Here is a 14,487-nt window from a genome sequence, read left to right on the forward strand (position 1 = left end):
CTCCCAGAGAGTCCCTTCCAACCACGTAACTGCTGTAGAACACGTGCATTAAAGTACCTGTAATGGGATAGGAGCTGCTGAAACACTATTATACTCCTCTGCCTTCCTCACAGTCAAGCTACTTGAGAGAGCAAAACCCTTTTCCTCTTTCAGAAGTCATCATATAAGCAAAGCCTCAAGGCTATACAAAACCTTAGTAAGTACATATGAAAATAGTTCAATCAGATTCAGAGAATGCAGCATCTAACTCCTCCATAAACAAGTATTTAGATGCACATAGATCAATCAGAAATAACATTTAATGCACTTAGAGTGACAGCAGGATTCATGCCAGTAAAACTTCATAAACCCCGCCGAGGTATTTGTCTCACTAGCGACACACAGCTGAGGCGTAGTGCAGGGATTTAGACAAACCCTTTTTTGCACTCAGCCTAAGTTGCTGTGTGAAGATTTGTCAAAACCTGTAACAACTTGTTAAAACAGGTAACAAGCTGCCATAGCGGTGGACATTTGTTGCTGTTGTTGTTTTTTCCCCTACGCTAACACAAGCATGTCAGCTCTCTTGCATTTGCGCCTGCACAGTAGCCTTCTGTAGGCATTTTGCAGACTGTCTCCAATGTAGCAAAGAGAAACGTGACAGCTCAGGCAGAGTATAGGAGCGTATAGAAAGAAGCTTCATCATCCTTTACAAGGTGATGGGCATTACTATGTTTTTCAATACATAACATCAGCCTTGCCAGTATTACCGAGTTCTTTCCCTACGCTGTTTTCCTCTTAAACCTTGCTTCACATGTGCACATCTAGTGCAAAACTTTCTGTTGCCATCCCCTAAAAAGAATTAGAGCTGCAACTGTTGCCCAGCCATCCCTACGCTATTTGCAAGTCCACAGAATCTTTACAACCGTTCCATGGCTGTCATCACATCAAGAATTAAGGGCTCAGGATTTTCCTGCTTTTACTTGGTACAACCTGAACCCCTTGGAGACTGATGAAGTGGTAGCATCCTGGTCCTTCAAGCACTTCAGCACCTGTGTAAAAAGAAAAAAGAGCACAGGTGGAAATCCTGAGTGCTAGCAGCATCCCAGAGGGCTCTGAGCTTCCCCCAGACTCCCTCTCCCACTGTTGCTAAGCCCTGCCAACCCATTTAGCCCAGGTGATAACAACAAATACTTGTCCACCTGCAACAAGCCACAGCACAAGGCAGGCAGCTAAGAGCTGAAGACTGCAATTTATGCAAAGAAGAAAGGTCCCTGCCACTGTAGCATTTAAAGAACCCCAAAATGTGCTTTTAAAAGCCCCACAAAAATTCTGGAAGACCACCCAAGCACATCCAAAACATTTAAGAAGAGGACAGTGCTTTCTTCAAATAAGTCGTTAATTCCATTTTCAGCCTTTTGACAGAACTTGTGCAGACACCTGCATCCCAACCAGCGGCTCTGAAACAGCAAATGCACAAGCTCCTCCCACCCTCAGTCCCATGCCAAAGTCTGGCAACAACTACTAACTGTGCCTAACTAGCATCACCCTTGATCAAAATAGGGAGGGACTCTTTATCAGGGAGTGGAGCAATAGGATGAGGGATAACGGTTTCAAACTGAAAGAGGGTAGATTTAGATTGGATATTAGGAAGAAATTCTTGACTGTGAGGGTGGTGAGGCACTGGAACTGGTTGCCCAGGGAGGCTGTGGATGCCCCATCCCTGGAAGGGTTCAAGGCCAGACTGGATGAGGCTTTGAGCAACCTGATCTAGCAGGAGGTGTCCCTGCCCATGGCAGGGGGGTTGGAACTAGATGATCCTTAAGGTCCCTTCCAACCCAAACCATTCTATGATTCTGTGAAACAAGGAAACTTGACCTGTCCCATGCAGATGTAGACAGCATTTAGCCAAAGAGCTCAGTCTACCCCTCTGCTGTTTCTCATCTCCTCAATCTTACAGGAATCAAATGCTCAGTGTGGATGACAACACATAATTAAACTCTGATGCTCTAAGCTTTAATTTTTTCTAGTGTGAAACAACTCCCCTTTGCCCAACTGATTGCTTTGCCAGTGTTAAACTACAATACCATACAGAAACCCTGGAAGGCAGGCAATGTTTGCCTCTACCCAGAAACAGTTTTTGCCCTCCAGGGAAGTGCCACAGGAAACTGCTGACTGGGTAACACTGCCTCAGTACCTCTGAAGGATGGCGTTGAAGTCTGCTATGGCCACCCTGCCTCATGCAAAACAGCCTCCCCGAGCCATGACAACCACTTTTACACAGTTCTGCTTCACCAGGTAGGTCAGAAACTCCTGAGCTGTGTGACAGATCATGGCATGCATTTTTGCTGGCACAGGTCCGGGAAGCCTAAAATAGAAGTCTCTTTATGGGCCTTGCCTTCTACCCAAAGTCCTTCCCCTCACTACACAGTCACAGGAGAGTAGGATGCAGATGCAGCTCAACAGGCTGATGGGCAGAGTTTGCATCCCAGTCCAGAGACGCTGCTCGGACTGCTGGGAGACAAAGGGAAGATTTGCCAAGGTCCTGGTCAAGCGTAGACGCTTCAACTAAATGGCTGCCTGGGGCCTCAGTGCTGCCCCCATCACTCTTCCCCATAGAGCTATCAGTTTACTGAAATAATCTGATGTACATGAAGAAAAACACATTTGGAGCAATCAGACCTGGGAGCGGCAGGAAAACAAGTCTTTCTCTAAACAACATTGCCCTCTGGCAATCTGTGCCTAAAACATACAACTTATATAACTATAATCTTCTAGCACAGCGGACAAGTTACTTTCCTCAATTTTATGATATATTTGAGTGGTCATCAGGCCTTATTTCCCCCAGAAATAACCACATGCTTTGCAGAGTGGACATTTCAGGCAGATACTTGTATAATTTTCTTGTTAAGATGCCTTTTCAGCATTCAGCTCCCCCACTATTAAGTAGGAGAAGAGGAAACGGCAGGTCAAGGAACCTGCCATAAATACTCTTAGAAACAATATTTCCATATGAAGTTGCATCATCCTCTAAGTCATCACAGTATGCCACAAAATCTGTTCATTTTATTGCCTATCAATTAAATCTAAATTAAGTTAGATCAGGAGAAAACACATAGAGATTACTGTGCCTAAGTTTCTCCTTCTTACTGGTTTATTGCACCTTCAGAAGTGTGAAATTTTGTTGCAGTTGACACCAAACCATAGCAGGAAGAACTGAGGAACCAAGTTCAACTACAATAAACAAGTCATCTGTACAATATGACTTTAGCTAGAGAGCTCATTTCACTGAGGCATATTCTATCCCATCTCACCTTACCTTTTGCTAGAGGTTTAGTACAGGGGGAGGAGGAAGGGTGAAGGTGGGAGGGAGTACAGAGCCACAGTTAAATAACAGAGTAGAGACTGAGTGATCAAAACCATCAATGTTCCCAGATCTGTACGTACAGGTTTTTTTAAGAATCTAAACACAGCCAATTGAGAGCGAAGAAAATTTATCAGTTGCCTTCTGTGTGTGTAGCGTTGTCTATTAATCAAGAGGCACTGAGGTTCAAGAGGTTCTTGACATTTTCATTCATTAGCTCTATTTTCCCAGTATGAAAGTGGCAAAAAGAGGCAACTTACACCTCTCAAATATGGTGCTGTATTTGATGATATCTATTTTTGTCTGACTAGTAGCCCAAGTAACAAGTGACTAGGGCATTCCAAGCTATTATTTAAGAGAAGGCCACTAATTCCTTACGAAGCCTGTAAATTTGCAGGGTTTGTTTACCTACAGAGGTGAAGCCAAAGGAAAGGCGTAGAGGGTGAAAATAAGAGAAAGGGGAGCTATGGACTGAATAATACTTATGTTTAGTGGAGAGACATTAGAGGCAGATGCACCCATCCTTCATAGAGGCAACACATATTTTACAAAGATACTTTTTCCTTAGTGGCTAATTACGATTCAACATATTGTCAGACCACACTGAATGAATTGTTCCCAGAGTACAGATGAAAGATAAGAAAGGCTTGACTTGTATTTAATGATCCACCATTAACATATCTGTACGTGGGCAGAGTTTCAGCATTTTAGCATGCAGTATGCTTGTAATAGTGAGGACAGTGTCTTACAAAGACCACCACTACCTGGTGGAGAAGGAAAGCCAACACCACTCCTCAAGTGGAATGCAGTTATTAGCTTTTAAACGATAGTGTGTAGCTTGCTTTATTAGCCATTGTTTAAAACACTATAATTAGAAAAAAAAGCGTTAGATATGCAAGATAAACCATCCTCCCTTGAATAATAGTGCTCCCCTGTGAGTTATAGTGATTACACACTGTGTTAAAGAGGTTTTTGTAGAAGTTTCTTTATACTGACTAAAATCATACAGCAATGATTGTGCCACATTCCCACTGCAGCAAAGCCTGATACACCCATAAAACATGTCCCAGTCATTGCTTTTCTTTATCAATATCTCTCAGCAGCTATTAAAGAGCTATTATCTTTAATGCTGTACTGATCTTTTAACAGAGGCAGATATTCTGTACCTTCTCAGCTGGTTTAGATTGTAATCCCTGCTGCCCCCACTCCCTGAGTAAAGCAAAACTCAGTTAAGGTGAATTCATTTAGCCACATTAGTCTGCATTTCGAAGTGCATCTATACTCCCTAGAATGAAGCAAGAGTGTTATCAATGATAAACTTAAGATAATTTGCATAAGATAATCAGTTAGCATACACTTGAGATTACTTTGATTTTTGGTAGGCATATCATTTATGCAGACAAACATCATTCTTTAAAAAGCTAAGATTCAATCAATTCTGATACATGAGAAACTACAATACCAGGATTGAAGTAATAATTAAAGAGTTACATACAATCAGCTTGCCAGCATGCTCTGCAGGGACGTCCCAACTTTGTCACTCCTTCACAAAGGTGGCACTTAAAAACCCTCACTAAACAGAGAAGTGGGAAGGCTAAACCCAAAACTGATTTGGGAAACCCCTGTTCTTGTGAGCAAGGTTTCCTCCTCACTCAGGCAGAAGTTTCAGCCTGGCCATCCACACCTGGACACCCCCAGCCATCAGCTCATCCAGACCTGGCACTCCCATGTCCCTTTGGCACCAGCACTTGTGAAGTACCCATGAACTGAGCCAGCACTAGGCAGGATGGAAACCTCCTCCCCAAGTGCTTCTGTCTTTATTTCAAAGCATTTTTTGTGTGCCAAGACAGGGCTTAACACCATCAGCTTTACACCGTGGATTTGACACAGCACAGTCCAGATATTGTCCCCTTACTCTATCACAGACAATTTCTTGTTGCACTTCTACAGATCCCATTATCTCAGCAATATTTCACAAGTCAGAATACTTTAAGTGTCTGCTTTCCAGCTATCAATTAAGGAGATAATCTTTAATCAGAAATACAGTGCATTACATCACCTCAGCCTCTGCTTATGATGGCCTCCAGTAATATCCAGCCAGAGTGATTGTCTGCTATCTAAAGGATTTACTCAGTAAACTAATGGTTCTTAAGTACCTCATATCCACTTGGAAAAGCAAATATAGATTATTTGCTCCTTCAAAATAAATTATCTGCAAGCACACAGGAATATCTGGAAGTCTCCATCTCAAGTGACTGAGTACCCAACCTTGGAGAGAGAGAATACCATGTCTGAAGAGCTAAGCCTTTATTACAAGTTTTAATCTATGCATATTTCCAGACCCTGCACACGCATCCAAACCACTTACTGTCAGGTCCTTAGCTCATGCCTGCCTAGAGCCTCACTAATCAGCCAATTAAACACAATTTGAGCAAGAAGTGCAAAGGGACTCAGGCTAGCACATTCTTTCAGCTAGCAGTGTCCATGGCAGAACACAGCGCAGCCAGGGCACCTGTCAGCCATGCAGCAAGTGCTGCAGGAGAACATCCGACCACCACGCAGCATCCAGGCTCTCTTCAGCCACAGCAAGGGATGCAAGCCAGGCTGGAAGCAGGCACAGAGCTGCTGAGGGTCAGGACGCTCCTCTCCAGAGGAACATACCTGATGGACCAGAGAAAGCATCTCAAACGCATAAAAAAAAAATCACCTCATCTTATTTCTTTTTACTTGTATGGGGACTGAAGATTATTTTAGGAAAACAAAACTGTGCCTATTTTACAAGTACCATTAAAAAAATGCTCTTTATTTAAAGAATAAGAAAATAAGTTTATTTTAACCTTAAACTTAGTTCCTAGACTTCTAACTGTCCAAAAGACATGGCAGGAGTCACTGGTTTTGACACTACACATTATATATAATAAGGTCTGCTTTGTACATATTGTATAGCCAGGAAAAAGTATTAGCTGGAAAAGTATTTTAGTGACAGAGAATTCAAGTTATATGAGAAAATTACATTTTTGGTATTTAAACAAGAGTTTTAAATCAGTAGCTTAAATATTTCTTTGCAAAGCGACTCCTATTAACTATCTTTTGCTTCTTTAATGAAGCAGTTGAAACCACATTTTCCATTCTTCACTTGGAGCAATGTAACAATACATATCTGGCTGCAAACTTGCATACTTTTCAATAATGTTTAAGAATCAGTATTGCACACACCTCCTTGGGAATTTTTTAGCCTTGTCTAATAAACATGATCCTGTGTATTGGTGTATGTAAGCAGAATGAACTGCTTAGTCAACTTGGATGACTTTTCTGCCACGTAAACAAAGGTTTCTGCAGAGTCCCATTCCTGTTGCAGTTCACCCTGCACTGAGGGACGGCAGATCTATTCAGAGGTGAAAGGTAATGCTTTTTTTTTCCTCCCAGCCTCTCTACCTGTATGCTCAAAGGAGAGCTCAGCAAAATCAAAGTATATGTATGGTCCAAGAAAATGCTTCTATTTCAATAAGTAGCTCACATTATGCATGCCTTCTGTTAGAGGAACACAGCTCCTCTTCCAAAGATGATATAAAAGCATCTGAGCAGGGGGATGGAAACTGTGACGTAAGAGGCAGCCAGTGGAAAGACATATGGAGGCAGAGAAATAAGAAAGATATCAGCAGTTGGCAAATCTCCTCTTACATTTCACATTCATATGCTCACCACATTTAGACACAAAGACTGTATCTAACACTGCAGCACCAGCAGAGGGTCTAGGGTTTTTTTGCATTCTCCAAAGAAGCACATGCTATTATAGACATAGCCCTGTAAAGCACAATAATCCTGCATTGCCAATCTGCATTTTGTGTTAAAGCCAGAAATAGTGACAACTCACTGGACTACAGTGAAATTACACAATACATTACTATTATACCATCATGCAAGTATGAACTGTCAACTACCATCCAATTTATACATTGTCTTTGTGTCCTGTGAACATATAGCAGAGGGAATTGAACTCAGCAAAAAGCCTTTGTGATTCTTGACTGTTATCAAGAAAGTAATTTTCTTCTCAATTTGAAGAATAGTTATGTGGTCTAAAGAAAACAGAGTTATCCCTGAAGCGCCCTTTTCTATTCACTCTAGCAAGATGATACCCATTAAGTTTTCCAAGTTTCCTTTGTGCTTTTTTCTGGTTTGGTTTTGGGTTTTTTTTGTTTGATTGGTTGTTTTTCTTCTTTGGAACATATTTCCACCTGTATTACTGCAATACGACCAATGGAGAGAGTCAAGAACTACTGCTTTTAGGCCAGGGAGTGCATACTGTAACATGCTTCTGTAAAACTCCCCTTGTGGTGCTGATGCCCTTTTGTCTGGGGGACAAAAGAAAAAGAAGACATTTCCTTCAACAACAAAAGAACTAAGAGCAAGCTACTCCCAGTTATCACCATGAAAGCTGTACTTGGACTGTAAATCTCAAAAACTGAAGCCTCAGTATTGATTTTTTTTTTTTTCCTGGTTTCTCTGTTAGCAGGATGTGTTGGGAGGGAAGGATCCCTTGGTGTATACAGCAAAGTAACTACCCGCAGCATCTGCTCCAGCTTTCTTGGGATGCATTAGGAAAGGAGCTCACGGCAGGACAGGGGGGAAGGTTACCTCTGCCTGCCTCCTGGCAAGCTGCCACGAGGCAATTCAAGTTTGCTGCACAAATTTAGTCTGGAACTATGCAATGTTTTACTACAGCACACAACACACCCAGAGTTACGAGTTATAGGATGACACAGCGAAATTACAGGCATGATTTTGGACAAAGCTCAGTTCTGTATTTAGAAATGCAACTTATTGACCTTCAGAAGCAGCAGAAAGCAGTAAATGCAGAGCTTTCCTCCTCTCCATCCCCCAATATTTTTTTTTTTTAAATAAGCATGGGTACTTCCCAGGTGACAGGTATCTTTGACAATGAATTCCCAAATGTGACAGCTAAAAACTGACCTCTCACTGCAGCCTATTAGCTAAACTTGCATGTAATTATCCACCATAAGGTGTTGAGAGCCTTCTGCTTGCTACAGTTTGGGACACAGACATCACTTCTTAAGCATCCTCTAAGAAGCCGTTAAGGCACAGGCTTGCCAACACTTGAGTAAAACATGAGAAAATTAACTGCTTTGATATATTTTGTGATCATTGTTGAGTCTTCAAAGAAAAGACAATCCAGAAAGATAAGATAACTTTTTTCATGAATGAAATCTTAATTTGCTGGGATCCTCTTGGGGGATGAATAACAGTTCTGAGTATACATTATGCAAACAGTTCTTACATGCTGTGGTTTGTGCAGCATGTCAGAATTATTGTAGGTACTTACTACCCTCATATTCAAACAAATTAATGTGGCACAAACCTCTTGGAGATATTTTCATTTGCTATGGCCAAAGTTCTCTTGTGCACTTGAAGGCTGGTCAGATACCCAGAGAAGAGGAGGTTTTTTTGTGGGTCAGCCATTTCCACCTCGAATGTGATGCTACATATATGCCCTCCGACACACAAGAGGATGTCAGGAGCAGAGAAGGAAATTTACAGCACTTGCTAGATGAGATACTCTAGGGAACAAAGAAATGGAAACTTTTGAAATGGCAAGACTGTTTCTGTAGAAGTTCCAGCAAGGCTATTATTCAGAAGCGTCCACAGGAAAAGAAAATATTACCTAATGGTACAAGATAAGCAATTGTTATATATTACACATTCAGCATGTGTATAGACTTATGCTTTCTTTAGAAACTGCTTTTAGTTTTGCTCAGTCACTGAAAAGAGAAACAATACTACACTCTTAATTAACTGCTCAAATGAACTATAAAAAAGTTATTTACAGGAGTTATTTTGTCTTTATTATGGATTCTTAGGAAGCAGTAATTCACCTTTCTATAGGAGGAAGGAGGCACAAGAGAGACTACGTAAAGCTATAAACACTATTAATTACAGAGTAAGGCACAATATCATTGAGAGTTATGGAAACTGTCCCATCTCCTTTCTTCCTTTTGCTCCTGACAATCAAGTTTAAGAGAAAAAGTAATCAAACCTTTCCATCAAAATTCTGGTGTGGGTTATATCCTTGCCAAGAATGAACTAGCATTGATTACTTGTAAGAAGTAGCAGTTTTAGAGACACTTTAGAGGCATGGAATAATCCCAGAACCTCAGAAATTGGGCCTTGAATGAACAAGCAGCTGCACCACCAGCATGAAGGAGACAAAAGCATATGATCAGTAGCTTCAGAAGCAATTCACATAGATCAAGAAGAGACATCAACTGTAGTTGATCTATTTAAATTCATGAGATCGTATTTGGAAACATGGAAGAGAGCTGCAAGAATACAAATCTCTTTGAATTAAGTCTTACAGAAAATTTATCTTTCTATAGTCTGTTTAACATCTTAAAGCAGTCTGACACCATTACGTGCAACATCAGTATGAGGAATAATGAACACCACAAAACTAACAATTAATAAAGGAGCCCTGAAAAGAGGGTTCTGGATTGAGAGACGGCTGTTTTTCAGAATTAAAAATATGGCAGCAAGAGTCTTAAGTTACAGTTTGTGTACATATATACAAATACACATGCTCTGTGTATGTATACACATATATTTATATAACCTAAACATACATTTTACTTATACAGACTGTTGATATGTATCAACATTAGAATATAAATCAGCTCACTCATTCCTTAACTGCAGAAACCTTTTACACTGCACGTCCATATGTTCCTTTCAGCAATAAAAGGATCCCAAAAGAAAGGAAAGACTATCTAAGAGAGCAGCAAGCACTTATCCCTGTTAGCAGTCTGCAGAGGACCCACCAATCCAACTCTGCAGATCAGAGCAAGCAACTTAAGGAACTATTTTTCCCCTCCCAATATCCCCCTTTTGGCTTCTGAGATTAAGACATCTCCCAAGGCCATGCTCTTATTAAAGCAGTTAGAGAGCCTAAGGAAAGTCACAGCAGACTTACTCCATAGCCAAGTGGAAAACAGGCAAATTGGATTTAAGACAGTTGTTACACAGGTGAAAAGGAACAGCAGCCCCAGACAGGCTGTCGGGCAGCAAGACAGAACAGGCAGCCAGAGGCCAGTAAGGGACAAGGACAAAGGGATCTCCTCTTCTCATTACATCTTACCCCAGCAGCTGTCCCCAGTCCCTCAGCCACACTGTAAAACCACAAGACATCTCTCCAGAGGTGATAAAATGCCCTCAGCTCCAGGCTGCCCTCCCTCAGGCATGTTACCCAGTACTCTCAGGGCAAGGTAAACCTGCATTACCAGTGCTCATCTACACCTCTTGGGCCATCAAAACAGGAGATTTACACTTCAAAGCTACTGACTTGGCATTGTTCCAGTAAAAACAGTTCATCTTGAAGTGGTTATCAAAATCAAAAACCTAAAGGACAACCTTAAGGCTGAGAAAAACTTTACTGTCCTGCTTTTTTGAAAAGCATCACAACAGCAAATGCTAAAGCATAAACAAAAACAATACACAAAAGTTACAAGTAAGTGGGACACTTTTGTCATTAACTATTCCCAGTGGCTGTAGTTATTAGGCCTATAATCAGTTTGTAACAATCTTGGATTTAGGTTATTATTCAAACTGCATGTCTTTGAAGGCCTATTAAAGACAACAACAGGATAGCCCAGCATACTAAATAGCTATATCTTAGAGGGTCAGGTTTCTACAAACATACATTAACCAGTAACTTGGTGTTCAGGACCAACTTTGTCCAAGGACAGACATTAGTTAAATAAAAAAAATAAAATAAAAGGGAAAAGAAAATTATTTTTACGATCCTCTCCCCCTGCTCCCTTTAAGGGAGGGGATACAGATTCAGTTCAAACAGACCTGGGTTCTGCTCCTCTTGAGTTCCCTAATCACTTTAGTGTCACAAGTAGACACAGACAAAAATATTGAGAACAGAGATTTAAAATAGGAAAGATATAAACAATTCATAACCTAGATTCATAGCTGACTGCTACCTCCTGCCATATAAGCCAGTACTAATGGACAGCACTACATTACATTTTATACCTCAGGGAACATATTTCAAAGGGAGATTCCTTTAGAAGTAAAAACAGGGTCATAAGGTACAATACAGAACCATAATAAAAAGCCACAAGACAAACATGCTGAGCAATTAGGTTTTCCGCATACAAAAGCGGCATTTTACCCTCACTAATGTCAAATTAGCTCAGACCACACCATTCTCTGTCTCCTCTCTCCCAACCCACAAAGTCCTATTACCCTTAACCATTTTTCAAACACATTTGCAGGGGATGTAGGTTGCCATTTCTCCATGCACAGCACATTTACATAGCCAACTACAGCTCTTTAGAGAGCAAGGCTACAGCCAGGAAAACAGTTATGAAGTAAAATTTAACTAGCTACTTATTTACTTACCTGCTAATAACAGTACTAACAGCTTACATAGAATTCCATCAAGACAAGCACTTCAGGCAGCAACACCTACCAGGCTACACACACTTAGAACTTTCAACCAAAACCTATAGGCTAAGTTGAGTTCCTGGGATGGGTTTTTATAGCAAATCCAATTCACCTGACCAAGCCTTTCTCATGAATGTGATGCACCTGTGGTGAATAAAGTGGTCATTCGGGAGAAATACTGAGGTTGAGCTGATACAAGTTGCTGCTTATCTGATAGATTGGAAAGGCAGCGGGACAAACATTGATACAGTTGAAACACCAAATATTTTCTCAAGAGATTTATTGCTTCAGCCTGTTTTCTTACATAGAGCACCTGAGGCTTTTGGACACTCTCAGGTAAGTGTTAATGAATAAACGCCTAGGGCTGGTTGTGACCTGCTTGTATAAAAGCTCCTCCTTCACTATGCTCCCTTTTTTTCTTTTGTCCTGCATGTGCTTTGAAATTTGCTGAGAAGACACTCTTGGTGGCATTTAGAGGTGAATTCAAGCTGAGAAGGTGTGTGATAAAGCTTTGCAGAGAAAGCAGATTCTTTAGTGTGTTGCTTCTAAAGGGAGGGATCCAATTGATTTGAGTTATGGCTTTTTCAGCATTTTGAAATTAGTAAATTGACTAGTATTAAATATGTACCCCTAAGCGAGCAATGTGATTAGGCAGAACAGCGAGTGTTTAGCTAGCAGTTCTTGTAAGATTAGGCTGTGCTTCGAGAAGATAGGGAAGCTAAGGCAGTAAATAATGGTGTTGCACAACTTTCTGGTATTACTACCAAGTATTGTGTTCTCTAATCATGCTTCAAAGGAGGAATGCCAATCACATTGCAGGAGATATCAAGTCTTGTACCATTATCCCTTTTGATAACTCTCTCTCTAGCATATTAGGGCATCCATATTTTTGTAGTCATAAAAAATAGATTACATTGTATTAGGTCACAATAACTAACGCCATCTTTATACGGTGCTGACAAGTATCTTATGAAAAACATTTCATTCAAGCTTTGTTATGCGTCAAATGAAAGACAGATTGACCAATAACACAGGAAGATCCTGAAATCTTCTTACACAGTGAAACCTGAAATCAAAGCTATTTCCTTTTCCAAAGTAAATACAGTTATTGAAGGAATTTATCTGTAGTAGAGGGCCCAGATGGCTTATAGAGGCCAGGGCTGGGTTGTTTTCTCTTTACCCTGACTTCTTAGCCAGCTTTCCCTCTGCTTGCAATATTGGTGCAAAGGACACCTCACGTGCACTGTGCCACCATCCCTTGGCACCCTACTCCTTGCCAGAGACAAGGGGCAATGACCGGATGAAACCCTCAAAAGCAACTGGATGACTCCGGGAGTTTGTGGATGCCCCATCCCTGGAAGTGTTCAAGGCCAGGCTGGGTGAGGCTTTGAGCAGCCTGGTCTAGTGGGAGGTGTCCCTGCCCATGGCAGGGGGGTTGGAACTAGGTGATCTTTAATGTCCCTTCCAACCTGAACCATTCTGTGATTCTATGACCCATGTAATGTTCAGCACAGGGACTGGTGATATATACCCAACATGGTGAAGTAAATCTCGTGGTAGATGATCCTCATGGGTGGAAACCCTCATTGCTGAACCTGAGATGAAGTTAGCTGTGCTACTGCCATTTGGACTGTGATTGGCGTGACCTTATCCATACCACTGATCTGAGCCAAACGGGGCATCCTTCCCTGGTTCCCTGTTGGGGCTGTGTGTGGGACCCTGACCTCCCTGGAGCCATACGTGGGCTGTAGCTGTAATGGCTCATTGCGCAAGTGAGGTGCAGCTGTGTGGTGGGCTGTGAGTGCTATCAGCAGTCATTCAAGTAGATGTTTTGTTTAGTATTATTGCTTTGTGAAGTTTCGTTATTATTGTTTTATTAGTTTTGTGGATAAAATGAGTATTTGAACTAAGCAAGGGTTCATCTGTGTCCCTAGAGCAGTCACAGCCCTGCTAATTGGTCTCCTGTCGGAGCACGCTAATGAAATTTGGTGCCTGCTGTGTGGGCAGAAGGCACGCACGGTTTCAAGAAGTGTGAAGGCACAGCCTGGTGGGCAGTCATAGGCCGTCCTGTGACAAGTTTCTGTCTCAGAAACAGTCTACGATTTTCAAATGCTCCCAAGAAAGGAAAAATGTATTTTAAAGGCTTGTATTATTTTTTCTTTACTCTTCTTTTCTCCCATCACACAAACATATTCCTGGATTTGGACTAGATCTGCAATAAAATATTTTTATGGTTATCTAAATGGGTTGCTCCAGAATTTAATCACTCACTGAAGACTCATCCTTTCCCCGTTGCGAATGCTGTCACTTGAACAGCTGACTCAATTACATTTTCAGGAAGGTAGTTTTGGAAAAAAAAAAAAAAAGGCAACAGTGCTGGAATACAGTGCTTCTACTCCTCTGTGTTTTAGGTTTGAATTAACTATGTAGGGTGTCCTCCAGAAGCCTATAATGATTAGCTGTTCTGTTGTGCTGCCTTTTGAAAATATTATCAGAACAATCCTTGCCTGGAGAGAGTGTTTTCAGAGAAATTCCTTCCTTTTGTGTAGAAATTGCATGCCCTTTGCAGATTTGATACCTTTCTCTACCATTTACAGATATTGTGGTGAACATTTAATCTCAGGGATGTTAACCTTTCTAAACTTTGAAGTATAAAAATCTTCTATTTACAGGCTGGTCTCTCC

The 14,487-nt window shown here is 41.2% G+C and overlaps 1 protein-coding gene across 4 annotated transcripts in view; it reads right to left on the minus strand.

The window, feature by feature from the left end:
- The window catches only part of LOC141738404 (uncharacterized), a 34,852-nt gene extending 22,991 nt beyond the window's left edge, over positions 1–11,861 (minus strand). For 2 of the 4 annotated variants that reach the window (XM_074573601.1, XM_074573600.1), the window contains exons 1-2: positions 11,759–11,861; positions 970–1,028 (exon numbers count right to left, since the gene is read on the minus strand). In XM_074573601.1, the coding sequence (XP_074429702.1) occupies positions 970–1,003 (34 nt within the window). In that variant the 5' untranslated portion in view covers positions 1,004–1,028; positions 11,759–11,861. Of the gene's footprint in view, positions 1–57; positions 193–969; positions 1,029–11,758 lie in introns of all 4 variants that reach the window. The other 2 variants (XM_074573602.1, XM_074573603.1) reach the window with 2 other exon arrangements.
- Between the last annotated feature and the right edge of the window lie 2,626 nt (positions 11,862–14,487).

This window comes from Larus michahellis, chromosome 2 (genome assembly GCF_964199755.1).
Source record: "Larus michahellis chromosome 2, bLarMic1.1, whole genome shotgun sequence".
NCBI lineage: Eukaryota > Metazoa > Chordata > Aves > Charadriiformes > Laridae > Larus > Larus michahellis.